The sequence below is a fragment of the Thermobia domestica genome, chromosome 2 (assembly GCF_964235325.1).
Source record: "Thermobia domestica chromosome 2, izTheDome1.hap1.1, whole genome shotgun sequence".
Taxonomy (NCBI): Eukaryota; Metazoa; Arthropoda; class Insecta; order Zygentoma; family Lepismatidae; genus Thermobia; species Thermobia domestica.
In genome coordinates this window covers 175710144-175732519 of record NC_137455.1, presented here as the reverse complement: position 1 = coordinate 175732519, position 22376 = coordinate 175710144, and the positions used below count along the sequence as shown (strand labels likewise).

General features: G+C 35.0%; 1 protein-coding gene across 1 annotated transcript in view; it reads left to right on the top strand.

The window, feature by feature from the left end:
* Positions 1-21583, top strand: part of LOC145677432 (U3 small nucleolar ribonucleoprotein MPP10) — a 52180-nt gene extending 30597 nt beyond the window's left edge. The window contains exons 5-9 of the mRNA XM_081747922.1: positions 2936-3120; positions 4916-5062; positions 13684-13792; positions 17225-17445; positions 21343-21583. Of these exons, the coding sequence (XP_081604048.1) occupies positions 2936-3120; positions 4916-5062; positions 13684-13792; positions 17225-17445; positions 21343-21492 (812 nt within the window). The 3' untranslated portion in view covers positions 21493-21583. The remainder of the gene's footprint in view (positions 1-2935; positions 3121-4915; positions 5063-13683; positions 13793-17224; positions 17446-21342) is intronic.
* The last annotated feature ends 793 nt before the right edge of the window (positions 21584-22376 follow it).

The following is a 22376-nucleotide window of genomic DNA, read 5'->3' as shown; positions in this document are numbered from 1 at the left end:
GTAACCGCGGGAAATTTGTTGTCACAATGGACGAAACGTGGATCTACCTAAGTGATGGTGGAAAAGTTTGAGCTATTACCTACAGAAGTGTTCACGAAAAAGACCGATGTAACTTTGTCAGTGCAAAGAAAGTTTTCGAAAGAGTTAATGGTTGTTTTTGGGTTTTGTTCAAGATCCGTAAGGTCGATAAAAATATCGAAGTACATGTTCTATTCCCAGTTTACACATTCGTAATACCAGCATTATATGGCGATGACACCCAGTCGTGTAGAGCTGCACCAGGGCAAAGTTGCAAGTCACACGGCCAAAACAGTGTTGGCCTTCTACCAATACATGGCAGCTGGAGCTGATATACATGTTATTCAGTTCGAGAAAATTCTCGGTAAGAATCAAGTGTCTGCCATTACGTCCGGTTCACATTGTAACTAACCTCTGGAAAGCCTGAAACTAGGAGTGCGACAGTACACTTCCGGTAGAGCTGGAGCGAAGTCTGTTGCAGTGAAAGTTGCGATGTCATTTAATGACCCGTTCTGGTAGCCATCACATCGAACATTATCAATGGTGACGGCGATTGTCTCAGGAAAGTGACAACTTCAGTTTGTTCGGGTAAGAAAACTCAGCCTCTGTATTGCTACTGGCGGTGGCAGCATTAATCATATAACATTACTGAGCGGAGCTCCATCATCTTCGAAAGTGCAACCATCTTGACCCTTCTTTTGACCACTTGAACCATTTATGTTTGGTGCCAATTCTATAACTTCTAGGAATAAAGTGTTTAACATCGGAATTTTCTTCGTAACCTACAGGAAAACGTAAGAGTCAAAGGGAGTGATATCGAATAGAGACAGGCGTGTAGCGTAAAGAAATAGTGCCAAAGGTCATAGGGCGGGCGCTATTTGCAGTCATTATCAATTGATTTATCGTAGTGAAATGCATCACCGTTTGCTAACATCATTACCTAAAATACCTTGGGGAAATACGTATAAGGTGTTGGAGGTACATATTGTGTGCAATATTCGTTTTTGGATGATCACATGGTATTGACGTTTACAGTATTTGGAGCAAATGAACGGAGCTGTGTTCTCCGAAAAATATTTTCCTTTTTATCATCTGCTTCATGTAGATTTTTTTTATGACAACCAAATTTTGTAGCTTTCTTTTTGTAGTGAATATCTTCAAAGAAAGTTTGACTGTTCGCTCAAACTTCAACTTGTCTAATATATTTTGGTATACACAAACAATATTCTGATGAGCTGCTAAATATTGATAGAGAAAAGAATAGTAAAGTGCAATAGTTAGAATCTGTAAATCTCTGTAATTCAATAAATTCACCTATATATATGTGTACTTACAAGTTTGTTAGTTGGTGGAAGAACAAGTTTGTAAGAAATGGAAGAGGAAACTAATAGTATATTTAAGAAAATGGACAAAACTCCCAGCAGTAGTTATTGAGGAATATTCTTGTTCTTAACGTTACAATAGCTGATTATTCTTGTACTATGACTAATGGCTTGGTAATATTCGCCCAAACACTATGATACAGTGTATCATTATTTACAACTTTCAAGAAAGCCTGTAATTCTGTTAGAAGAGACAGGCCATACAATATCTTACAAGAATTAAGAATATCCAGGAAGGCCATAAACTTGATAGAGAGACATCGTAATAAATCAAACATTGAGGACCGAATAGGAAGAAATTTACCTAGTTTTTCGTAATTGTTGATGGTTTGAAACAAAAGATGTTTTATATCCGTTATCCTCTCTATTACATTTTAGAGTATGTAATTAGGATAATTAAAAATGCCAACATAAAACTGATCTTAAATGGCCGCTGCTTGTATATGAGAATGACAATTTATACTTAATAGAAGATGGTTCAAAGTTGGCGGAAGAAAATGAAAATATCTCCTTGACAGCGTTGTGAAATTCTGTTCGAAAGTAAATGGGGTAAGATGACATATTGTCTTAAGCTCAAATTGTATTCACGGAAACAATGTGTTATAAACAATTGTGATGGAGGAAGTGTAGCAAGGAAATATACATATTAATGCATGGAAATTCGAAAGTAAAGATTTATGCATGAAAATAATAAAGATAGATTACTTGCGGGGAACGGCATGCAGGTACTTCGTTAGAGCCAGTTATTGTGGCAACTACTATCGAAAAAAAAGTGAAAGTCTATAAAAACATAAATCTGCTCTTTGTATTGTATGGACGACGTGAAAGTTTACTCGCAGAGAGAAGAAGTACGAAGTAAAAAAGTTCTCGAAAACGAAAGCAGTGAAGTAGACAAACATGATGTACTTGGTTTTTCTCGGTGTTCTGCCGTTTCCTTACACTTTCTTCGTTCCACCATTTCATTCATTGTCATCTCCCTTAGCCTCAGCGAATTCATAATCGTAGAACTTAAACCAGAAATTTCATTTTTCATTTCTAAAACAAAATTTTGGGTGAAAAGTTTTCTGAAGAAAGTGATAAACAAACAGTAATTTAACAGTAATTCATTTTAGCACCTAGAATGAGATATGTACTTTCACCGAGATCAAACCTAGCTCTTCTGCTTGGAAGACGAAAGAAGTTAACCATTCAGTCACAAGGGAGCTCTATGAACAAACAAGTCAATATGCAAGTTACGCAACACAATTCAGAAATATGCTAGTCACCGAATATAATATAAGATAATTAAATCGAGGTGTAGCTTTGATTGAAAATACGTGGCGTTATTTGAAAACCTCCACCGAAAGATCATTAGGTAATAGTGAAGGATTTAAAGCTAATACGAAGGTGGGTCTTATGAAAACGGTCACTAATCTACGTAGTTTGGCACAGAGTAGCATCCATGATGGTGTTTTGTTTCTGTGGTGATGAATCGTATTTCTTATGTCAGAAAATTAGTTAAAATATAGATTAATGTGTTGTGATATATATTTCAGCTCCAATCATAACCGAGCAAACAACGCTTAGGTTGGAGGACATTATTCGTCAGAGAATAAAGGATAAAGCGTGGGACGACGTTGAAAGAAAAATAAAACCTGTTGAAACCCCATTCGAGTACAAAAAGAAATTGATTTTAGATCAGGAGAAAAGTAAATTGAGCCTGGCAGAAGTGTATGAACAGGTAAGTTCTTTACATAACAGTAAATATTTAACATTTTCCCTGCAATTTCTTTCCAACTTTATTATTGCTGTATTTAAATTACTTTTCAAAATGTGGCTAATTCAATTAATTTAAACTGTTAGGAAGAAATAGATATTGAAATACGATCAGTGTGGATAAGAGTTAATGACAGTCTATTAATTCGACAAAGTTTTTTTTTTTTTTAATAAGTGATTTCAAACTTCTAGCTTACCATTCTACCTGATGTTCCCTTTTCGTTTTAATACAATGCAGTATGGAATTACAAACATGAAATAAGTACTGTTCCCCAGAAGGAGCTCGATAATTCTGTTATACGAGGGCAAGTCAAAATTTATCTACATTTTTCATTCTACAGTTTATTTACATGAAACTTAGGTTATATATACTATGCGCATCATTTTTCTACGTAATTTCCTTCCTTATCAACGCACTTGGCCCAACGGTCAACGAGCTTACGTATTCCTTCCAAATAAAAGGTTTTCGGTTGGTCGTGAAGCCACTTTTGCACCGCATTTTGCACGTCTAAATCTGAGGCAAATCGGCGACCAGCAAAGCATCCTTAAGTGGCTCAAATAAGTGAAAGTCAGATGGAGCTAGGTCTGGGCTGTAGGGAGGGTGTTCCAATAGCTCAAATTTCAGCTTATTGATGATTCCAAGCCGTGTGTGGCCGTGCATTGTCATGCGACAACAAACCTCGGCGTTTGTTGCGAATTGCCGGCTTTAGATTCTTTTCCAACATTTCACTATAACTCACACTGTTGATCGTCTTTCCCTTTTCCATGAACTCTGCCATTATGAGCCTCTGTGAGCACTAAAACCAGTTAACATAAACTTTCCTGCGGATGGCTCAGTCTTGATGTTTTTCTTCGTCGGAGATTCAAGGTGTTTTCACTGCATACTGTGGCGCTTTGATTCTGTGTTATAGTGATGAACCCATGTTTCATCGCCGGTGACTATTCTGCTTAAAAATGTTGTTAAAGCGAGTGAGTAAGCGTTGACAGACCCTAACACGAGTGAGCTTCTGTTCCGCAGTAAACTTTCTTGGTACTCACCGTGCACAGACTTTATGAAAACCGAGCTCGTCGCGGATGATTTGATAAGCAGAGCCATGAGTGATGTTCAAAGCAGCTGCTACCAGATCATAGTGATTCGCCTATTCGCCAGAACCATCTCTAGCTTACTGAATATTGTCATCTGTAGTGGAGGTTGATGGCTCCTACTCCCTCTTCATGCGTTACCCTTGTTCGACCACTTTTAAACTTTTCGAGCCACAAAAACACAGCTTTACGTGATAGTGCACTTTTCCCATATTGCGATGATAATCTGCGATAAATGTCTGACCCTTTGATACCCTCCGACCAGAGGAATCGGATCAGTGCTCGTTGTTTCTCTTTGGTGCAAACTTCTGATGGAGCACCCATGATATATCTGCAACAGAAGGAAGAAAAATTGAGGAATTAAGATCACACTTTCACAGCACTGCCACAACAGTATAACAATAAAATATGCGAGGACAGAAGACAAAGTGCGCAATATAAGAAAAGTTATGACAAAAGTGTAGATAATTTTTGACTCGCCTACGTATTAGCGTAGTTTTTCGAACGTTCAAAATAATTTGTACAAAAAATAAAGCGCGTAGTGTGCAATGAAAATTGAAGCATGCTTGTTGTTGTGAGTAGATAAAGGTTAGTTTCTTATTTTTAAAAAATATAGAGATTAAAATCCAAATATTCTGCATCGTACACAACGAACTAATTTTCATATTTTCTTGCAGGAATATCTGAAGAAACAACAGGAATTAATTCCTGATCAAGAGAAGGAAGAAGAAGTTCCTAAGGAACATGAAGAAATCAAAAAGCTAATGTCAGCGTTGTTTGCCAAATTGGATGCATTGTCAAATTTCCATTATACTCCAAAACCTGTAAGTATGTTACATAGTATTTTCACCATAAACTTAGGAAAAGAGTAAATGCTTATCTTGTAACTTCCTTTTTAATTAGAAACAAATTATTTTAAAATTGTTTTACATCAACCATTTGAATCAATGCATTTCAGTACGAGAATCATGCATGATTCTGTTAAAGGATGTACCAGCTATGTATTTTTAAGCACAGGAAAGCCAATTATATTCAAGAAGTAAATAAGATTTTCCTTACCGCTATTTGCACTTTAGTCGGTATATTTGAAGTCAACAGCTACATCAACAACAGAACAAAGGCTAAAAGGTTTAGAAATCATGCAAATGTGGCGAGTCTTGAACTCTTTTATCGCTACAAGAGGAGAAAGCTGAATACAAAAATGAGTACATTACGTAAGCTTTCTTCCGTTAACTTATAGCAATAAAATTTAAATTTTTACCGAAGTGACTTCCCGCAATTTTTACTGCATACAGGTTAAAATGTATTAAAAGATTCGATAGAAATATTTAAAGTTCAGCGAAAAATGTGATGGCATTTTGACAACTAGACTTCTATTCGTACTTGAACTGATTCCTTTCTTTGTAAACTGAAAGTTTAAAGGATACTAACTGAACCTGCGCTCTCTACACAGCGCATCATTCGCATATGAGCATAAATCTCCTTCTCATTCCTCACAACATATGTACATGTCCCTTTACAGACACGAAAGACGTCTTGATTTAAAAAAAAATCGGCAAGGCGTATCATAAAGAGGAGATTTTTTCGATTATTTTTTCTCAATATCTCGCACCGTTTCAAAGATTTGAACCTACTTGCGGTTGGAGTTTCTAATTCATGTATGATCAGTGTTTTCTTTTTTCTTGCTTGCAGTATGTAATAAGCAAATACATCTATTATATAAAAGAGAACGTACAAATCCTTTGTTCCCTCACCACGCTAATACGGCTGAACCAATTTCTTTCATTTTTGGGGGGTTATTAGGATTTGGACCCTAGATGGTTTTTATCATATCACTTTAATTTTTAATTACCAGTGTCTTGAGATAATTGACCATTCAAGTGTTCATAACGTACAAATCCTTTGTTAGTTCATCATAGGTAAAAATAAACGTATTTATATGCAACCCGCATGACCGTGTCACTCGGCGGGTTAACATAAATGACAGGCGATATAATGTTAACATTTACTGCAAGCATATTTCACGGGTATTAAACACATGAGATATGGAGTTGTGCATTTAAATTTTCATTTCAACCCAGCGAAGCGGGTAATATATGCTAGTTACATATATAATTAATTATAAGGTCAGTTATATGTGGTGTTCATTGGGCAAAACACTCAAAAAATAAAGATTTATCTTAAGACTCGAGAAATGGCTATCCTTCCTTTTTCACTATTATTTAGCCATGGAACAAACGCCTGAGACATATGCAACCCCAATAATACAACATTGTGGTGTTGGAATGTATAACGCATAGGATATGATGCTTTAGTTTTTTTTTTTTTTAATTTCAACGCTTCCAGCGTACCCTAAAAAAATGTAATAAAGAAATAATGGCCATGTTTTTTTTTTAAATATTCAATTAGAACTGGACAATCTACGCAAAATTTGCAATCGATCAGTGAGAACGTCATCTTTCTAGAGCCTGTAGTTTCCGAGATCTCACTGTCGAAAGGATTAGTCACAAACATATATAAACATAGTTTAAAAGAACTCGGAAGATGGAAGCACAACTCACATGCATTGATTTTAGAGAAGACTTATTAAAATACAAAGACTTTGAACAATAACTTTATATCATAAACTTTATGAAAAAGATATAGTTAACTAATTTAGACTATTTAAAGTACAAATACAAGCATATGAGCATAAATCTCCTTCTCATTCCTCACAACATATGTACACTCATGTCCAAAATTATTGTCGCATGTCTATAAATATGTTTTTGTAGGAATATAATTTGACAACGAATTCGCCCCGTATTTCTTATAGCGTTAGTATCTGTATAATCGGCAAAGACTTGTATGTGGCAAATTTCATGTCAAAAGAGCAGTAAATAAGAACAATAAAACGAAAATAAAACTTTCTTGTCCATTTAACAAAATTTTGTCTTACTCATTCTAATTTTCGTATTTATAATTCTTTTCCTATGAAATTTACCACAAATATACATTTCCCGATTATACACATAGTATCAGTATTAAAAGTACCCTGCAAAAGCATTATCAAATTATATTCTTACAAGAAGACAATTATAGATACGCGACAATCATTTGTGTACATGTCCCTTTACAGACACAAGTAAAAGACGTCTTGATTTAAAAAATTCGGCAAGGCATATCATAAAGGGGAGATTTTTTCAATTATTTTTTCTCAATATCTCGCACCGTTTGCAAAATTTGAGCCTACTTGCGGTTGGAGTTTCTAATTCATGTATGATCAGTGTTTTCTTTTTTCTTCCATGCAGTATGTAATAAGCAAATACATTACATATATAATTAATTATAGTCAGTTATATATGGTGTTCATTGGGCAAAACACTCAAAAAATAAAGATTTATCTTAGACTCGAGAAATGGTTATCCTTCCTTTTTCACTATTATTTGGCCATGGAACAAACGCCTGAGACATATACAACCCCAATATACAACATTGTGGTGTTGGAATGTATAACGCATAGAATATGATGCTTTTTTTTTAATTTCAACGCTTTCAGTGTACCCTAAAAAAATGTAATAAAGAAATAATGGCCATGTTTTTTTTTTAAAAAAATATTCAATTAGAAGTGGACAATCTACGCAAAATTTGCAATCGATCAGTGAAAACGTCATCTTTCTAGAGCCTGTAGTTTCCGAGATCTCATTGTCGAAAGGATTGGCCACAAACATATAAACATAGTTTAAAAGAACTCGGAAGATGGAAGCACAATTCACAAGCACATTTTAGAGAAGGCTTATTAAAATACAAAGGCTTTGATCAATAATTTTTATCATAAACTGTATGAAAAAGATGTAGTTAACTAATTTAGACTATTTAAAGTACAAATACTCAAAATGTTTATCTCTGTTAGACGTGAAATCAGACATAACCGTAAATGAAAGATCTGAAAGCCAAAGTTATAGGTTGGAGCTCAGGCGCTTTTAATTACTATTGTAGTATTTTAATAGATAGCTTAGGGAACAAAATCCTGCATGTATATATATATATATATATATATATATATATATATATATATATATATATATATATTAATTGAGGCTCAAACTAAGGATGTCTAAAATTAATTATACACTATTTAAAACAGAATTTCTCCCTAATTAAAGCAAATAGGTATCCAATATTTGGGGTATTGTGTGCCTTAAGGATGTAAATGTTCAAAACGACCACATTCCGCAGCAGTATATTGTCGACGATGACGTAGAACACTTTTTTTTTTAAATGGTATAGCATCATAGGTGTGTTCAGTTTGCTCTCTCAGATTTTCCATTGTTTGTGGTTTTTCCGCGTATACTGTATTGTTTACATCGTCTCAAAGAAAGAAGACTAGAAATTGAGGAGGTAATCAAGAAATCGCAGCACTTACTCTTCGTCTTATCTGTCTTTTTGGGAACGTAAGATCGAGAAAATATCTATATCGAGATGAAGGGTAGTACCGATCTTGTTCAAGGTACCATCCTGTTCAAGGTAGTACCGATCTTCATTTTCAAAAACATTTACTTCTTAAGGTACACAACACCAAAACATACTATATCTATATGCTTTTATTAGCGAGATATTCGGTTTTAAAGAGTATCTGCTTTAATTTGAAGTGAAATGAAATGAAATCTTTAAGTTTTACGTCACACGGTTATGCTGGTTAGGCTAGAAAAGACTGTGATAATGAGAAATGAATGAAATGGTGTAATAAAGAAAGTGGGAGGAAACATGAGATCCCTGAGAAAACCCACGATTTTCAAGTTGGTCATTAAAAGTTACTTTTTTTTTTTTAATTTGTCACTATAATTTATTTTTTTGGTAGCTAAAGTCATTTTTTCGTGTGATTTATGTTTTGCATTGGCAATTTTCTAAGAAAAATATGATAAAAATAAATGGGAAAAGGCAGAACTTTGTCTCTTATTACTCTTCTGAAAACTTAGGTATTTGCTGCCACATAGAACCAAATCAGCTTTATTCTTACTTCAGCATTTATTCTTTCTAAAGCACAGTGGATGGTTGATGAGTGCGTAAGCTCTCAAGGTGGGTTTGAGAGCCCTTGTAAGCATTTTGTATACAACTGCATTTTTAGTTATTTGTACTTTATTTTAAAAGTTCATATTAAAGGTATAAACATAGTCCACATTATTTGCTTTGATCTTATTATGTTAAAGGAGAATGACATATATTACCTGTTTACAGTTTACTTTTCATTGTATGCGGAATGTTGGTAGAAGCCATAACCATGTTTACCAATTATGTGGTATGAAGCCAGAATTTGTATCAAACCAATTATACAAGATAAAATTTTATTACCAGTTAATGGTAATCTAGAAAATATAGAAATTTGGCCTTACCCCATCCAGATCAAAGTTGAAATACAAAACCGTGGAAAGTACGTAATTAATAATGAACCTCTAGACACAAGTAATGCATTTTTTATTAGCTGACAAACTTAAGTAAAATAATTTTTAATCTTAACTTATTAAAACATTGCGTATTTCAGCTATGATCCAGCCGGCCCTGTTTTGGTTTTAAAGAAAAACGTAAAATTCAATTTATGCCCAAGTTTGGCATCAAGTTTTAAAGTTACTTTTTGATGAGATTTTGGTAACTTTTTCATGTGCTTTTGGTCACTTTTCAACTATTTAGAAGAGACCAGACCACTATGAGCCTGATAGCATAGTGAACATCGAAAAAGAGATTATTCGAACTGTGTGCATACTAAATTTTAATTATGTGATATGCGTCTTTTATGTAAGTGCGGTCACAAAGGTTGCTTGCTGGGTGGCTCTACCAAATGGATTAGTATTTATTGTTGTTCAGTGCTGATTATGTTCAATTAACTATACATCTTTGTCGGTTACTTGTACAAATCGCCAACAGGTCGGTGGTGAGGTGGGGTTCGAGTTGAATAAACCACGAGAAAAACTTATCGTGTTGCAGGTAGTCTAGTTGATAGAGCAACCTTACGGCGAATGAAAGATCAGGGTTCGAGACTTGAAAATCAAGCGACAAGGTTTTTCTTTTCTTTTTCTTTCTTTTCTTCTTTTTTTTCACTAGATGCAATGTTATTCTATTATTTGTATGAGTTTAATGCTTCACATTTATACAAGAAGGCTTTAAGAAAAAGCAATGGGAAATGAATAGTATTGAAATAAGTCTTCAAGCAGGATTTATATTCTGATAAGAATATCCAGCGGTTACAAGCATAATGCCAGAAAGTACTCGCTATGCTACCCTCCAACGGTACGACTGTCTCATCTTGTACAGGGAATATTGTAATATCCTTAAATAAAATCACGTGCTCTCTTACTAAAATTACTACAAGCAAGCAGATGACATGCACCGTCACTATTATCAAGTCATGTGAGAGAAGAGGAACACTCGCGCCATTCATTCGCTGGTCATTCCCTCTCATAGCTTGCCTGGGGCTCTGTGATATCTAACCTAACCCAAGCATCGTACCTGGAGCTCTGAGGTCTCCTGCCCACTTAGCTTGCCTGAAGTCTGTGGAACCTCAAAGCCGTCTCTTTCCTTGCCGGGACCACTGAGAAAGCCTAATCGCATAGCTTGTCTATAGAGCTCGATGGTATCCTTTCCTTAACTGCTTGAACATTGGGACACTTATTTTACCTAGTTAAACTACATAGGTAGCATTATATTGGTCTCCGGACCACAATTAGAGTGCTTTCGTATGTTATATTTGTATATAACAAGACTTATAATAAAAGGATGTAGGGGAAAATCAAAATACCGAGTGCTATATTGCTCTACGTAACACTTGATCAAGGTAATTTTACGTGGTAGAAACTTCGTACTCAATCCGGACTGATTGAAATAGACACTTCCCTACCGGATGCTCTTTTTATTAACCGAAAAATGGACTTAGAAATTTTAGGTACGTATATTATAGACTGTGTTTTTATTTCTTTTCTCGTAATCATATCAATTAAATTAACTGCTAGAACTTTATGACACAGACTAGATCCAGCAAAAGTACTTATACAGACAAAATAATGAACATGGCCGAAAAGGATTCTGGACCATCATTTAACACCCAACAAAATATTCCGGGCGCATTACCGAAGATCTTGATCGTTTCTTTACTTTATTTGATCATCTTGCATTGGATTGCGGAGGAAAAGAAAAAGTTATTTCGCATGTACTTACAGGACGTTGCTTCAGATTTAGTTCTTCAGTTAAAGACTCAAACTCAGTTGGATAACCTTATATATAGGCAGTTAAAGAATAAATTGATATCACTTAATCATCCCAAGTTGCTGACATACAAATTTACCAAATACAGCAGGCGGATTTCGAAATTTACCAAATACAGCAGGGTGAAAATGAACTCATAGACATCTATTTTTTTTTTTTTTTTTTTTTTTTTTTAACGAAAATTATGTGCAATAAAACAGATGATGCCACAACCGATGGAGGATCAAACAATTCATTATCTATCCTTAAAACTAAAGAAGAATCCTTTGCAGAAAATTGCATTAGTCCTTTCAAATGCTGCAATCACTATAGAATTATCTTCACTCATTAGAGGCCGCACAAAATCTTATGAAAAAGAAAGACTATATGGAATTATCAGAAGCAGTTTATTCCATTTATAGTCAACCTCTGTTATCCTACCTATGCCTATTAGTGAATGAAATCCACGTGTTGTTGCTAAATCCTTTTTACCCATGTATGGTCAACACTCAGATTCTACCGTCTATAATGATCCTCCAAATTGGCAAAATTCATACCCTTCTGCACCTCCGCTACAGGTTGTTTCCTAAAATTAACTCCCCCTTTCCCTCAGCAAGTACAATCGTGAGAAGTAACTAAGAAAATGCAGTGCTGCTTAAAATTTCTGAAAAGGACCAGAATAACTTTTTATTGACCAATAAAATATGATATTTTAAGTTAATTAAGCTAGAACATAATTGCAGTACTGTTTACGAGGGCAGTTCAATAAATAAATAAATACAAGTCACATTTTATTGAAATGCAAAACATACCTACATATATATATGCTATTTATTCTGTAGTTGCAGCCCTTTTTAAATGCGCTTTTCCAATAATTTGACAAGTTTCTATATTGTAATATATAACGTGCTTGTATTTATAAACATTATTACACGTGCTACTGTTTGTAAACAACAAACACATGTATTTACGATGAAGTACTACACTTCACGTTGGATTACTACAGAAGCAGACGACGGACTACCAGCATCACGTACAAGTCACATAACGACAGAGGAGCAGCAGCGGCATTGTCGCCTGGAGTGCCTATATAACGAAGAGGGTCCAACGGACAGGCCCCAGTCTGCGCTTGGTCACTTCTCCTCTAGCTTGCCTGGAGCTCTAGAAGGAACCCAACCTCAAGGCGTCTAATTTGCTGCGGAATTCTAAGCTTCCCTTCTTCCCGCCTTAGCTTGCCCTGAGCTCTGTCGGGATTCCAACATCAGTTTCTTAGTCTGCTTCGCAGCATTGCGGAGGTTTCCTACATCACTTTACTTAGCTTGCCCGGAGCTTTGTAGAGATCTTGTCCTAAGGCTGCAAGGTTTTGGACTACCTTTCTCTACCTCGCATTAGAGAAAATTAAATTGTAGTATTTTTGTAAATACTGTTGTATTTTGTTAGAAGATTAAACCGGTAGTGGGAGTCGATTCCTTGCTCTGATTTACTTAACCTAGCCCTACCTACCTCTTCAAAGGAAAGAACTTTTTTTTTTATGTTGTAAAGTTAGATATCAAGTCACAGATGTTGCAGTAACATTATGAAAGTTAAATGAGCGAAAGAAAACAATATTAGTAGGTAGAAGGAAGAAATCAAAGATAATTGACTAGTAAACGTAAATCGAAGTGTGTGTGCTGCTAGTCGGTGTGGTTCTGATTTCGAACTCAAGCTAATCTTTTTATTCTTGGACTGCAGAATCTTACTGAACAATGAAAAAAATCCTGGGTACCCAACTCTCTTTGGAAAGTCCTACACTCTTACTTATAGTTGGAATTAAAAATGGTTTTCTTCGGTCATTTGAAACTTTCATTTAGAGCTAAAGTATTAGAATTTCCCATGGCCTTTTAAATCAAGGTGGGCGGCCAAGATTTTTTGAACGAGACTGTGCATTAAAAAGAGTGGTAACTACGTAGGAAAATATAGTCTCTCTTATTGAATGATTATCGTATGTAACTAATAGTAACAATCAATCACCACAGTTAAACGATCAGTTCTATAAATGGCAGTACAAGTTCCATGTAATGTAAAAATAGACAGAAGTAATCCTGAGTTTAAAAAGCTCATATGAAATATTAATAATAATTATGTGATAATATTTACTTTAGAATATATTGTAAGTTGATTTACATCAAAACGTACTATTGATTAGTTGTTTCTTATGGTAATATAATCTTTTATTTTATTTTATTTGTAGGCTGTTCCAGATATTAAAATTGTTAGTAACATTCCAGCTATAACAATGGAGGATGTAGCTCCAGTTGCAACAAGTGATGCAGCTTTACTTGCACCAGAAGAAGTAAAAGGTATCCTTCGTTTCTTTAGTTATTTATCTACTATTTACGATGGAGTGCTGAAAAGTTCCTGGCATGATCCCTTTCCCTCGACATATCATCTTGAGTGTGGTTTCATGTGAAAGCTCAGTATCGTACTATGTAATGTTGCAAAAGTATTTTCTTGTGATTAATATAACTTGAAGCAATGATTTTGGAATGGAGACTCAAGCCTGTTTCACAGCTTTGGAATGTCGGACCGTCATTGAGATTTGTTTCCCAGGAAAAATGTGCAAATGACATTCACATTCAGATTTCACAAATATTATGAAGTAGTGTCCTTCCCATACACTGTCAGAGCCGGAATAGCTCGTTTCAAGCCTTGCCATTTAACCGTTGAAGATGAGTTCTGCAATGAACGCCCCCAATCTCTGTGATGCTGTCCATGAACGTATCCTTAAGAACAGACAAATATCAGGCGGGAAGGAAAGCCCAGATACTGTATATCTCACAGAATCATGTTGGGTTTATTGTCAGCAGTATATTGGTTGTGCGCAAGCTTTCAGGAAAGTGGATGTCAAAAAACTTTAACAATGATCAGAAGAAAGAACGAGTTGAAGCATACGCTACAGTTTTGGCCCGTTTTGTTGACTAGAGCTTCGAACTTTTTGGCTTGACTCATGACAGGATAAACCTGGCTCCATATATATGATCCTAGGATCAGTCAATGGAGGTGGCGCTGTCTGATTCTCCGCGGCCAAAGAAGTTCCGTATCCAGAAATCATCAAATAAGGTCTTGCTTCAATTATCGAAAAATAAATAAATAAAAATAAAACTATTCTGTTGATGGATTGCTTACATTTGTGCCTCCTTGCAATACCGACGAGTATTATGCTAAACTTTTGGACTAGCTGCACGAGATAATTAGGACAAAACGCCACGGAAAGATGTCCGAAGGGATTTTCATTGTGCATGACAATACCTCAGCTCATACGTCCCACATTGTTTCTGCCAAATCAAACATCCTGAGATTTCAGTTGATCCCCACTATTCGCCTGACCAGATTCCTTTGTTTGTCATTTGTTACGAAATTCGATGAAACCCTTCACGAAATATCAATTTGAGAATATTCTTGACGTACAGCATGTTGGGTAGACCTGGTTTTAGGTCTAAACAAAGGACTTTTATTTGCAAGGGTTAGAAAATTTCCAGCATGACTGTACAAAGTACATCAGTCTCAGAGGAAGTATGTTTAATAACTTTGTAATTTCATCCTTTAGCTCTATTCTTTCTGAACAAAGCCAGGACTTTTCAGCACTTCCTTGTATATCTTAGTACAATTTTTAATAAGAATGGTTTCTTGTGTCCACTTATTTTGGCCAAAAATAAAGTTTTGTTTAATTGTTTACTAGGTTTAATGAATATTAAAGGAAATGTTTGATATTTTAACCTAATAATTAATTACACGAATGTTGTGAATAGCACAATAGTTGAAAATACTTTTATTATCCTGACTTCTTGCAAAAACCCATATACCTGAATTGTTGGGAATATAGAAAAAATGAAATGAAATCTTTGAGTTTTACGTTCCACGGTTATGCCGGTTAGGCTAAAGGAGACGGTGATGATGAGTAATGAATGAAATGGTGGAATGAAGAAAGTGGGAGGAAACGGGAGAACCCCGAGGAAACCCACGAACACGGTGTTGGGTATATAGATTTGGGATATTGAAATAATATTAATTACAACACATTTGATTATTAAGAGTTCATTATTATTATTATTATTATTATTATTATTATTATTATTATTATTATTATTATTATTATTATTATTATTATTATTATTAATCATCATCATCTTCTGTTTTTCGAAGTGTTAAAAATTCGTAAAATAATAATAGTTTTTTTCTTTCTTTTTTTTTAACCTAATACTTTACATATTTTCCTCTATTATCTGTGTTCTGGGACGCAGTTGCTTAAATGATTTTCCAATTGTACAGGACAACAGTAGCAAGATATACTGCAGATTCTAGTTCGATGCTCATGATTAATCAAGAAATATTACCTTCGAAAGCAAATCAACGTAATACTATATTCTTTGAAATGTTTCGATTCTTCTTGCGTTTTGTAGAAGACATTGATGTGGTTATTATGTACAAATATTGCGTCACCTGTAAATGAATTCCACAATATAATAATATGTAATTGCCGAACTTACTACCAAAATGTTTCCTCATTTAACCATCAGTGCAAAAATCAGGTACGCGTCACCATGTATACTTGCATTTTCATGTCTAATTCATTATATTTTAATTTCTGTTCTTCATGATTATTGTTATTTCACACAAAGGTCTCATTATTGCATATGAATATACTACACCACGGGTATGAAGAAGAAACATTTTAGAAAGAGAAACCAAGTCAAAATATACGGACTGAATACAGAGTAAAACTTTAATTTTCTGGCACTATTATCAAAAGCAATAATTGATGATATATTATATACAAATTGCACTAAAGCGTTTTACAATAATAAAAAGACTGCTGGAAAAATTTCTGCAAACTACTACTTGCAGTGGCACTAGTATTTCGAAATTATAAAATTCAGAAAAATATATCTTTCTGTGTTTAAATTAGGTTTCTTTGATTGTTTGTTTAACCTTATTCATTTATTTTTGACTGCAGTTGCCTTAGTCAAAAGGGCATAATCGTGGGACGTTAAACTGAATATATTTAATTTCTTCTTTATTTCATCGTAATTTTAAGGGAGACAGGACAAAATTAAAAATTACTGAACATAATGTCGAAGTTACAAGTTTTAGACACTGTAAAGATATTGTACGATGATCATGTTGGGGCGTCTTACTGTGCACATCAAAATTCTCGTCTGTGAACAGTGTCTCAGAAAATCTTACTCTAGTACTTTCTAGTAATTTCTAAATTCTAGGAAGCTATAGTCACATTAAAATTTTACGATTTACAATTTGAAAAAAAAAATAGTAAAAAAAAACATAACTATTAGCACATCTGCTTTGGTAAGAAAACAATTACCTTCAAATTCAAAAAAATATTGTATATGTAAAAGTTGTGTCACTGTGTAGAGAAAATGAAGTTTGCGTTCAAAACAAGAAAGAAAAAGTCTGCAATGTTATAATTATATATATATTTATGTACAGTATGTATCGAAAAGTATAATTTTCAAGTTAGTTCGTTTGTCTTAGTCATTTGAAAATTCAGAGCCTAGTAACAAATATAGCATTCAAGAAAATTTCGGTTAGCAAAAGGAAATATTTTCAGAAAACTGTAAAATAGGTAAGAAAAGTAGTTAGGAAAGTTCACAAATATTTCTGTAGTCATGTATCTCATATAGTTGTAGGTGAAAATATCACACTTCTTTGTAAGTTTATCTTTATGTGAAATCCTACAGTGTTTTAATGACTTTTCCCCTTTCTGTTTGTTACAGCTAAGCCTAAAGGAGATGAAATTGGAAAAAGTGAGAGAACTAAAACGGATCAGAAACGTGAAAGACGTCAGAAAAAGCAGCGTCAACGGATGAGGCGGCTTGAGAAAGAAAGAAGAGAAAAATTAGTCAATAAAATGGCTCCTGGCCTTGGGAATAAATACAGTAAACTAAATGCCTTAAAGTCCCTTGAGAAAGCTGCAAATGAAGGAAAAATAACCAAGGTATATTCAGTAATCTCTTCAGTAAAAATAAACGTCCCTGTATCTGCCCTCTTCGTCACACAAAGATTACTAATAGATTTTGACTACTTCCACGTAAACTTTGTCTTGGGAACGTTTTTATCATTTTATTTTGGTTGTATAATTCATAAAAATTGATAATTAATCACAAAAGTTCCTATTGAATTCCAATGGGATATTTTCTAATAACGATAATTCTATGGATTGCGTTGATCTTTTACCCCCTATAAAATCGCTACTATTTAAAAGAAATAAAAATCGCTTAATAGGACTTGACTTGATTATACCCTAATTACCGCTGATTCATTGTTTGTACATCATTATCTTGAAAATGAATCAGGATTTCGAATGTGTCACTCGGTACATAAATTCGGGAATTTTCTCGGTGTATTATATATACTAGCAGAATATCCGTTGGTCGCACGGGAATAATACGTTTCATTTTGGATATAAAGGAGTGGTTTTGGATTTAAACGGCATCAGAAGTGTCACTGTTCGCCTTCGTCTCAGCGACCCCGAAAAGTATATATTCGGCACTAATATCGGTCATTTTTGATCATTTTTATATATCTCTCCTCTCTCTCACCTAAAATGCACCGTCAAAGTAAAATGATAAAAACCACCCCAGCCCCGAACCTCATCTGTGTTGCAAGTTTGATCGAGGTCGGTTGGATGGTTCAAGAGGTATGTAGTCACAAACATAGTCACTTTCATTTATATATACGGTGTATATAGATTAATTTAGACAGCCCTATCAGCACCTAGGTACTGGTAGGTACACGAAATATACGAAAAATCTTATCAGGTTGGTGCGATTGAGATACCCGCCCCAAGTGTGTCATTTCCAAAGGTCAAAGAAATAAAAACTACAATACCTGGTTAGTCAAAAATAGGATCTGCAACCTCTCACTTCTGCTATCGTTCAGTTAACGATTGAATTCCGTAGCAAAAGAATTCTGCAACCATACGTTACACCGTCCGATCCTCAGGGAAATTATTTTCTCGTAAGAAGTGCACGAGACAGGGAAATTATTTTCTCGTAAGAAGTGCACGAGATATCAGAAGAGATGATAGTCGGTGGCTGAGACATCAAGAGATACAGGTGATAAAGGGTTTTTATATTGGAACTCATGGAAAATCTCTTAACGTTCTTTAAGCGACATTAGCGCGTGGATTGTTGTGCTACATAAGGATACCATGTGTTTTGAATATTTCTTGATGCAGAGGGGGCGCGGTGGCTCAGTAGTAGAGCGTTCACCTCCGGTGCTTGGGGTCCCTGGCTCGATCCCAGCTCGCGTCGTGTGGACTTTGTGGTGGACAAACACCATGCTCATGGGTTTTCTCGGGGTTCTCCCGCTTTCTTCATTCCACCATTTCACTCCTCTCTCATTATCACCGTCTCCTTTAGCCTAACTGGCATAATTGTGGGACGTAAAACTTAAAGATTTCATTTCATTTCTTGATGCTGGTGACAAGTTGTTGTGCATTCTATGGAGTTCAACCCTGTAAGGATCTGGAGTGATTGTTTTGCCTCAACGGAAAAGATATGATAAATCAACCCCACCATAGATGACTCTATCCATAGGAATATCTAGAGGTTTTAGAAAATCGTCCTGTAGTTCATGACGGTCTAACCACTGTCTTGACCGCTAACGATTGTTGTAGCATATCCATTTTCCATCAAAAGTAGCAGTCATAATTCAGGCGACTTTCTTGATTATTTCTTACACTTGGGGAATGGCTTACCTCCAGACGGCATTTTTTGTTGCCGTTGCCAATGTCAACCCATGCGCCATTCGTGCGTCCAACTTTTTCACCTTTCCAGTTGCACAGAGCAGCCGAACGACAGTGGTATGGTGCATGCTTAACTCATCTACAGTGGTACAACCACTTTTTCGAGGATCTGCTTCCACGCTCTTCCTTCGATATCATACGAATATAATGTTCGTTGGTGCCCACGAAACTAGTTTTGTAATGCTGTGTCATCGGAACGAAATTTGACAGATTAGCGGCAAATGGTGCGTTCATTTGCTATTTCTGACCCAAATGCACTGTTAGTCTTTTTTTGGCTTGCTATGTACAATCCGCGGCAAAAAACCTGCAACCTGAGGATGTAAGTTTATTGTGAAACTACGCCTAACAGCACATGGAATGAACATAACGTCTAAATGGAAAGAATCACGCCAGGATAAACCTTGGCCTCTTCCCGTGCACACTTATTTTGGAGCAAAAGACTTCGTCATTTCCCAATAAACTTATATGCTCATGTTGCAGGTTTTTTGCCGCGGATTGTACAATGTCTCAGATCAAATTGGCAAATTAAAATCATCCGTAATTGCGTGTTCCTTAAGGTACACGTTCATTATAACCGTGCTCAATAATGCAATGCCACCTGACTGAGTACCCTAGCCTGTTTGCTAGGTATGTACAGAGTATGTGAGGTTAAACTCATGACCTTAGTCCATCCCTGTATTGTGTTGCTGGGGTGACTTTTCCACCGGACGTTAAAGCGTACATGTCATTCATACCAACCCAACACACAGTATTTTATTTTAAGTTACATATTTTATAACTTTTAGTCAATATTTGTACTTTTAGTCAATATCTGTATTTGCAAGTATTTTAGTGCATTAAAATCCAGGCTGTAGTAACGATAATTCAGAACTCAATACGTTGATTGTACTGAGTAACTCAAATGTATATTGAGATGAGCCAAGCATAATTTCAAATTATTATCGTTTCAGTCGTAGAGAAAATTTTTTTAACACTATATATTTTTAATCAGTTGTCACGTGATCTGAGAATTTAGTTTAACCAATGCAGGTGAAGTTTCTGATTTCGTGACTCAGCCATATAAAATTCAATATCTTTGTATGATTCCTTCATTTGATATGAGAGAACTGTAAGAAAGTACATTTGAAGAAAAAATTTACAAAGACTTACATTTTGTCGGTGGCAATGCCAGTTGGTAGTTCCCTTTTTAACTTGAACGAAAGCATGATATACATATTGCAATTAGTGTGGTGTACATAATCTTACTACGGGGGGGGGGGGGGAAGACAAATGTACATACGTTGACACACAATAATAGATTTGGTGTGTTAAAAGATTCGGTTGCTTCCCCCCTATCGTTAATATGATAAATACACATAGTTCAGTGTTACCGGCTGTGAGGAAATCGATGCTTAGTTAATTGTACTAGAATTAATCATAAAAGTTAAAATATATAATTAATTTAAGGATACAGAAATATATTATGTTAAGTCAAATATCTTTATGATTTTTTGGTTTTACTGTACGTTTTCATATAACAGTAAGTTTAGTAAGGACAAAATTTGCTATTTAAATTTGGATTTAAATTACTACTAGGATTTATACGATCAGCAGAGTTTGAAGCTCCAGGTGTCAGCCATATGGTGTGAGGCAACGCTGCCTCCCTGGAATGCATTCTGAATAAAAACTCAAAAAGCCAAGGATTCGATTGGGTTGTTAGTCTTCCAAACCTATAATTATAACCGATTTAAAGGTTTACTTCCCAACAATGTGAACTCTCTTGGAAAAAAAAAATGTTAATTATTTTACTAGAAGTGTGTGCAGACACTAGTAAGTTACATTGCTAAACATCGTTAATTTTACACATAATGCAACTTGCTCTTGTTTGTGGATCACGTAACTTTTATTATGTAACAGTACAAGCAAGTTTAAGAGGAAAACAATCAAAAAGGGTTACTTACAGATCGACCTTCAATTTGATGTACGTAGGTTGTAAACTTATGTGTTTATTCTCTCTGAACAATTCAATAAGTTAATTTTATGACAAATATTTTTAAAACTAAAAAGATTATATATGTTATAGTGACCTATTGTGTTTACTTTCAGCTTGACGAAAAAGGTGAACGAATAAAGTCATCTCAAGCCTTCTTCAATCAACTCCAGGACGAAGTTAGTAGTTACGTAAAGAGTAAGTCATCGTCGGCGGTAAAAAGGAAAAAGCAAAGTGATATATCCGCGAAGAAACTCAAGCTGTAAAAAAGGAAATGTTACACAGTTTTGGTTATTGTATTATGAAAACAGCCGTCGTTACCAGTTGACAATAATAAAAATTATGAAACTGCTTAAAGCTTTTTATTAGGTATTCTTTAATATCAAATCTACCCAGTATACAGGATATTTTTATAGGAAAATATTTATGTAGTTTTTTTTTTTTTTTTAAAAAAAAAGGTTAGAATGTTTTGTAAATACAGAGTGAGTACAAAAACAGTCCTTGATTTGAGTGAAAATCCAGCTCCAGCCAAATCTTGTGAGGCGTAACCGATGTAGTGGAGTTTATAGCTGCACTGATGCATTCCTAAAGATCATTCAAAGTTCTGGGTAATGTAGAAATATAGATCATGTGTACAAGATCTTCAAGAACTCATTAGTGCAGCTATAAATTCCATTACATCGGTTACACCTCTTAAGATTTGGCTGGAACTGGATATCATCTCGATAGTTCCAATGTAACAGATGGCACGCATATCGCATGTTTGTAATTCCGATCACCACCACTAAAAACTTTTTGAGTTATGTAACTACTACGAAAGTTTGGCAGAATAGTATTTTGGTATTAAAGTTATACCGTTTTCAAATTAAGGACTACTTTTGTGCTCACCCTGTAGTGGTGTGGGTGTCGCAAAATTCGGACTTTGCTGTTCTGACGTGAAGATAACCCTTTATGTCTATATACGCACAATATAATACCAGAGTTATTAACAAATATATGGCCGACCGTTGCATGTAACCAGACGTTCATTCCTTTCTCTTTTCGTCCTATACTATGACAATGAGACCATTGACTGGAAAGTTTAAGCACCCCTTAATTTCTTACCTTACATTTTCACTTCTACAGTCGTATGCTTATGCTGAAATTTCTT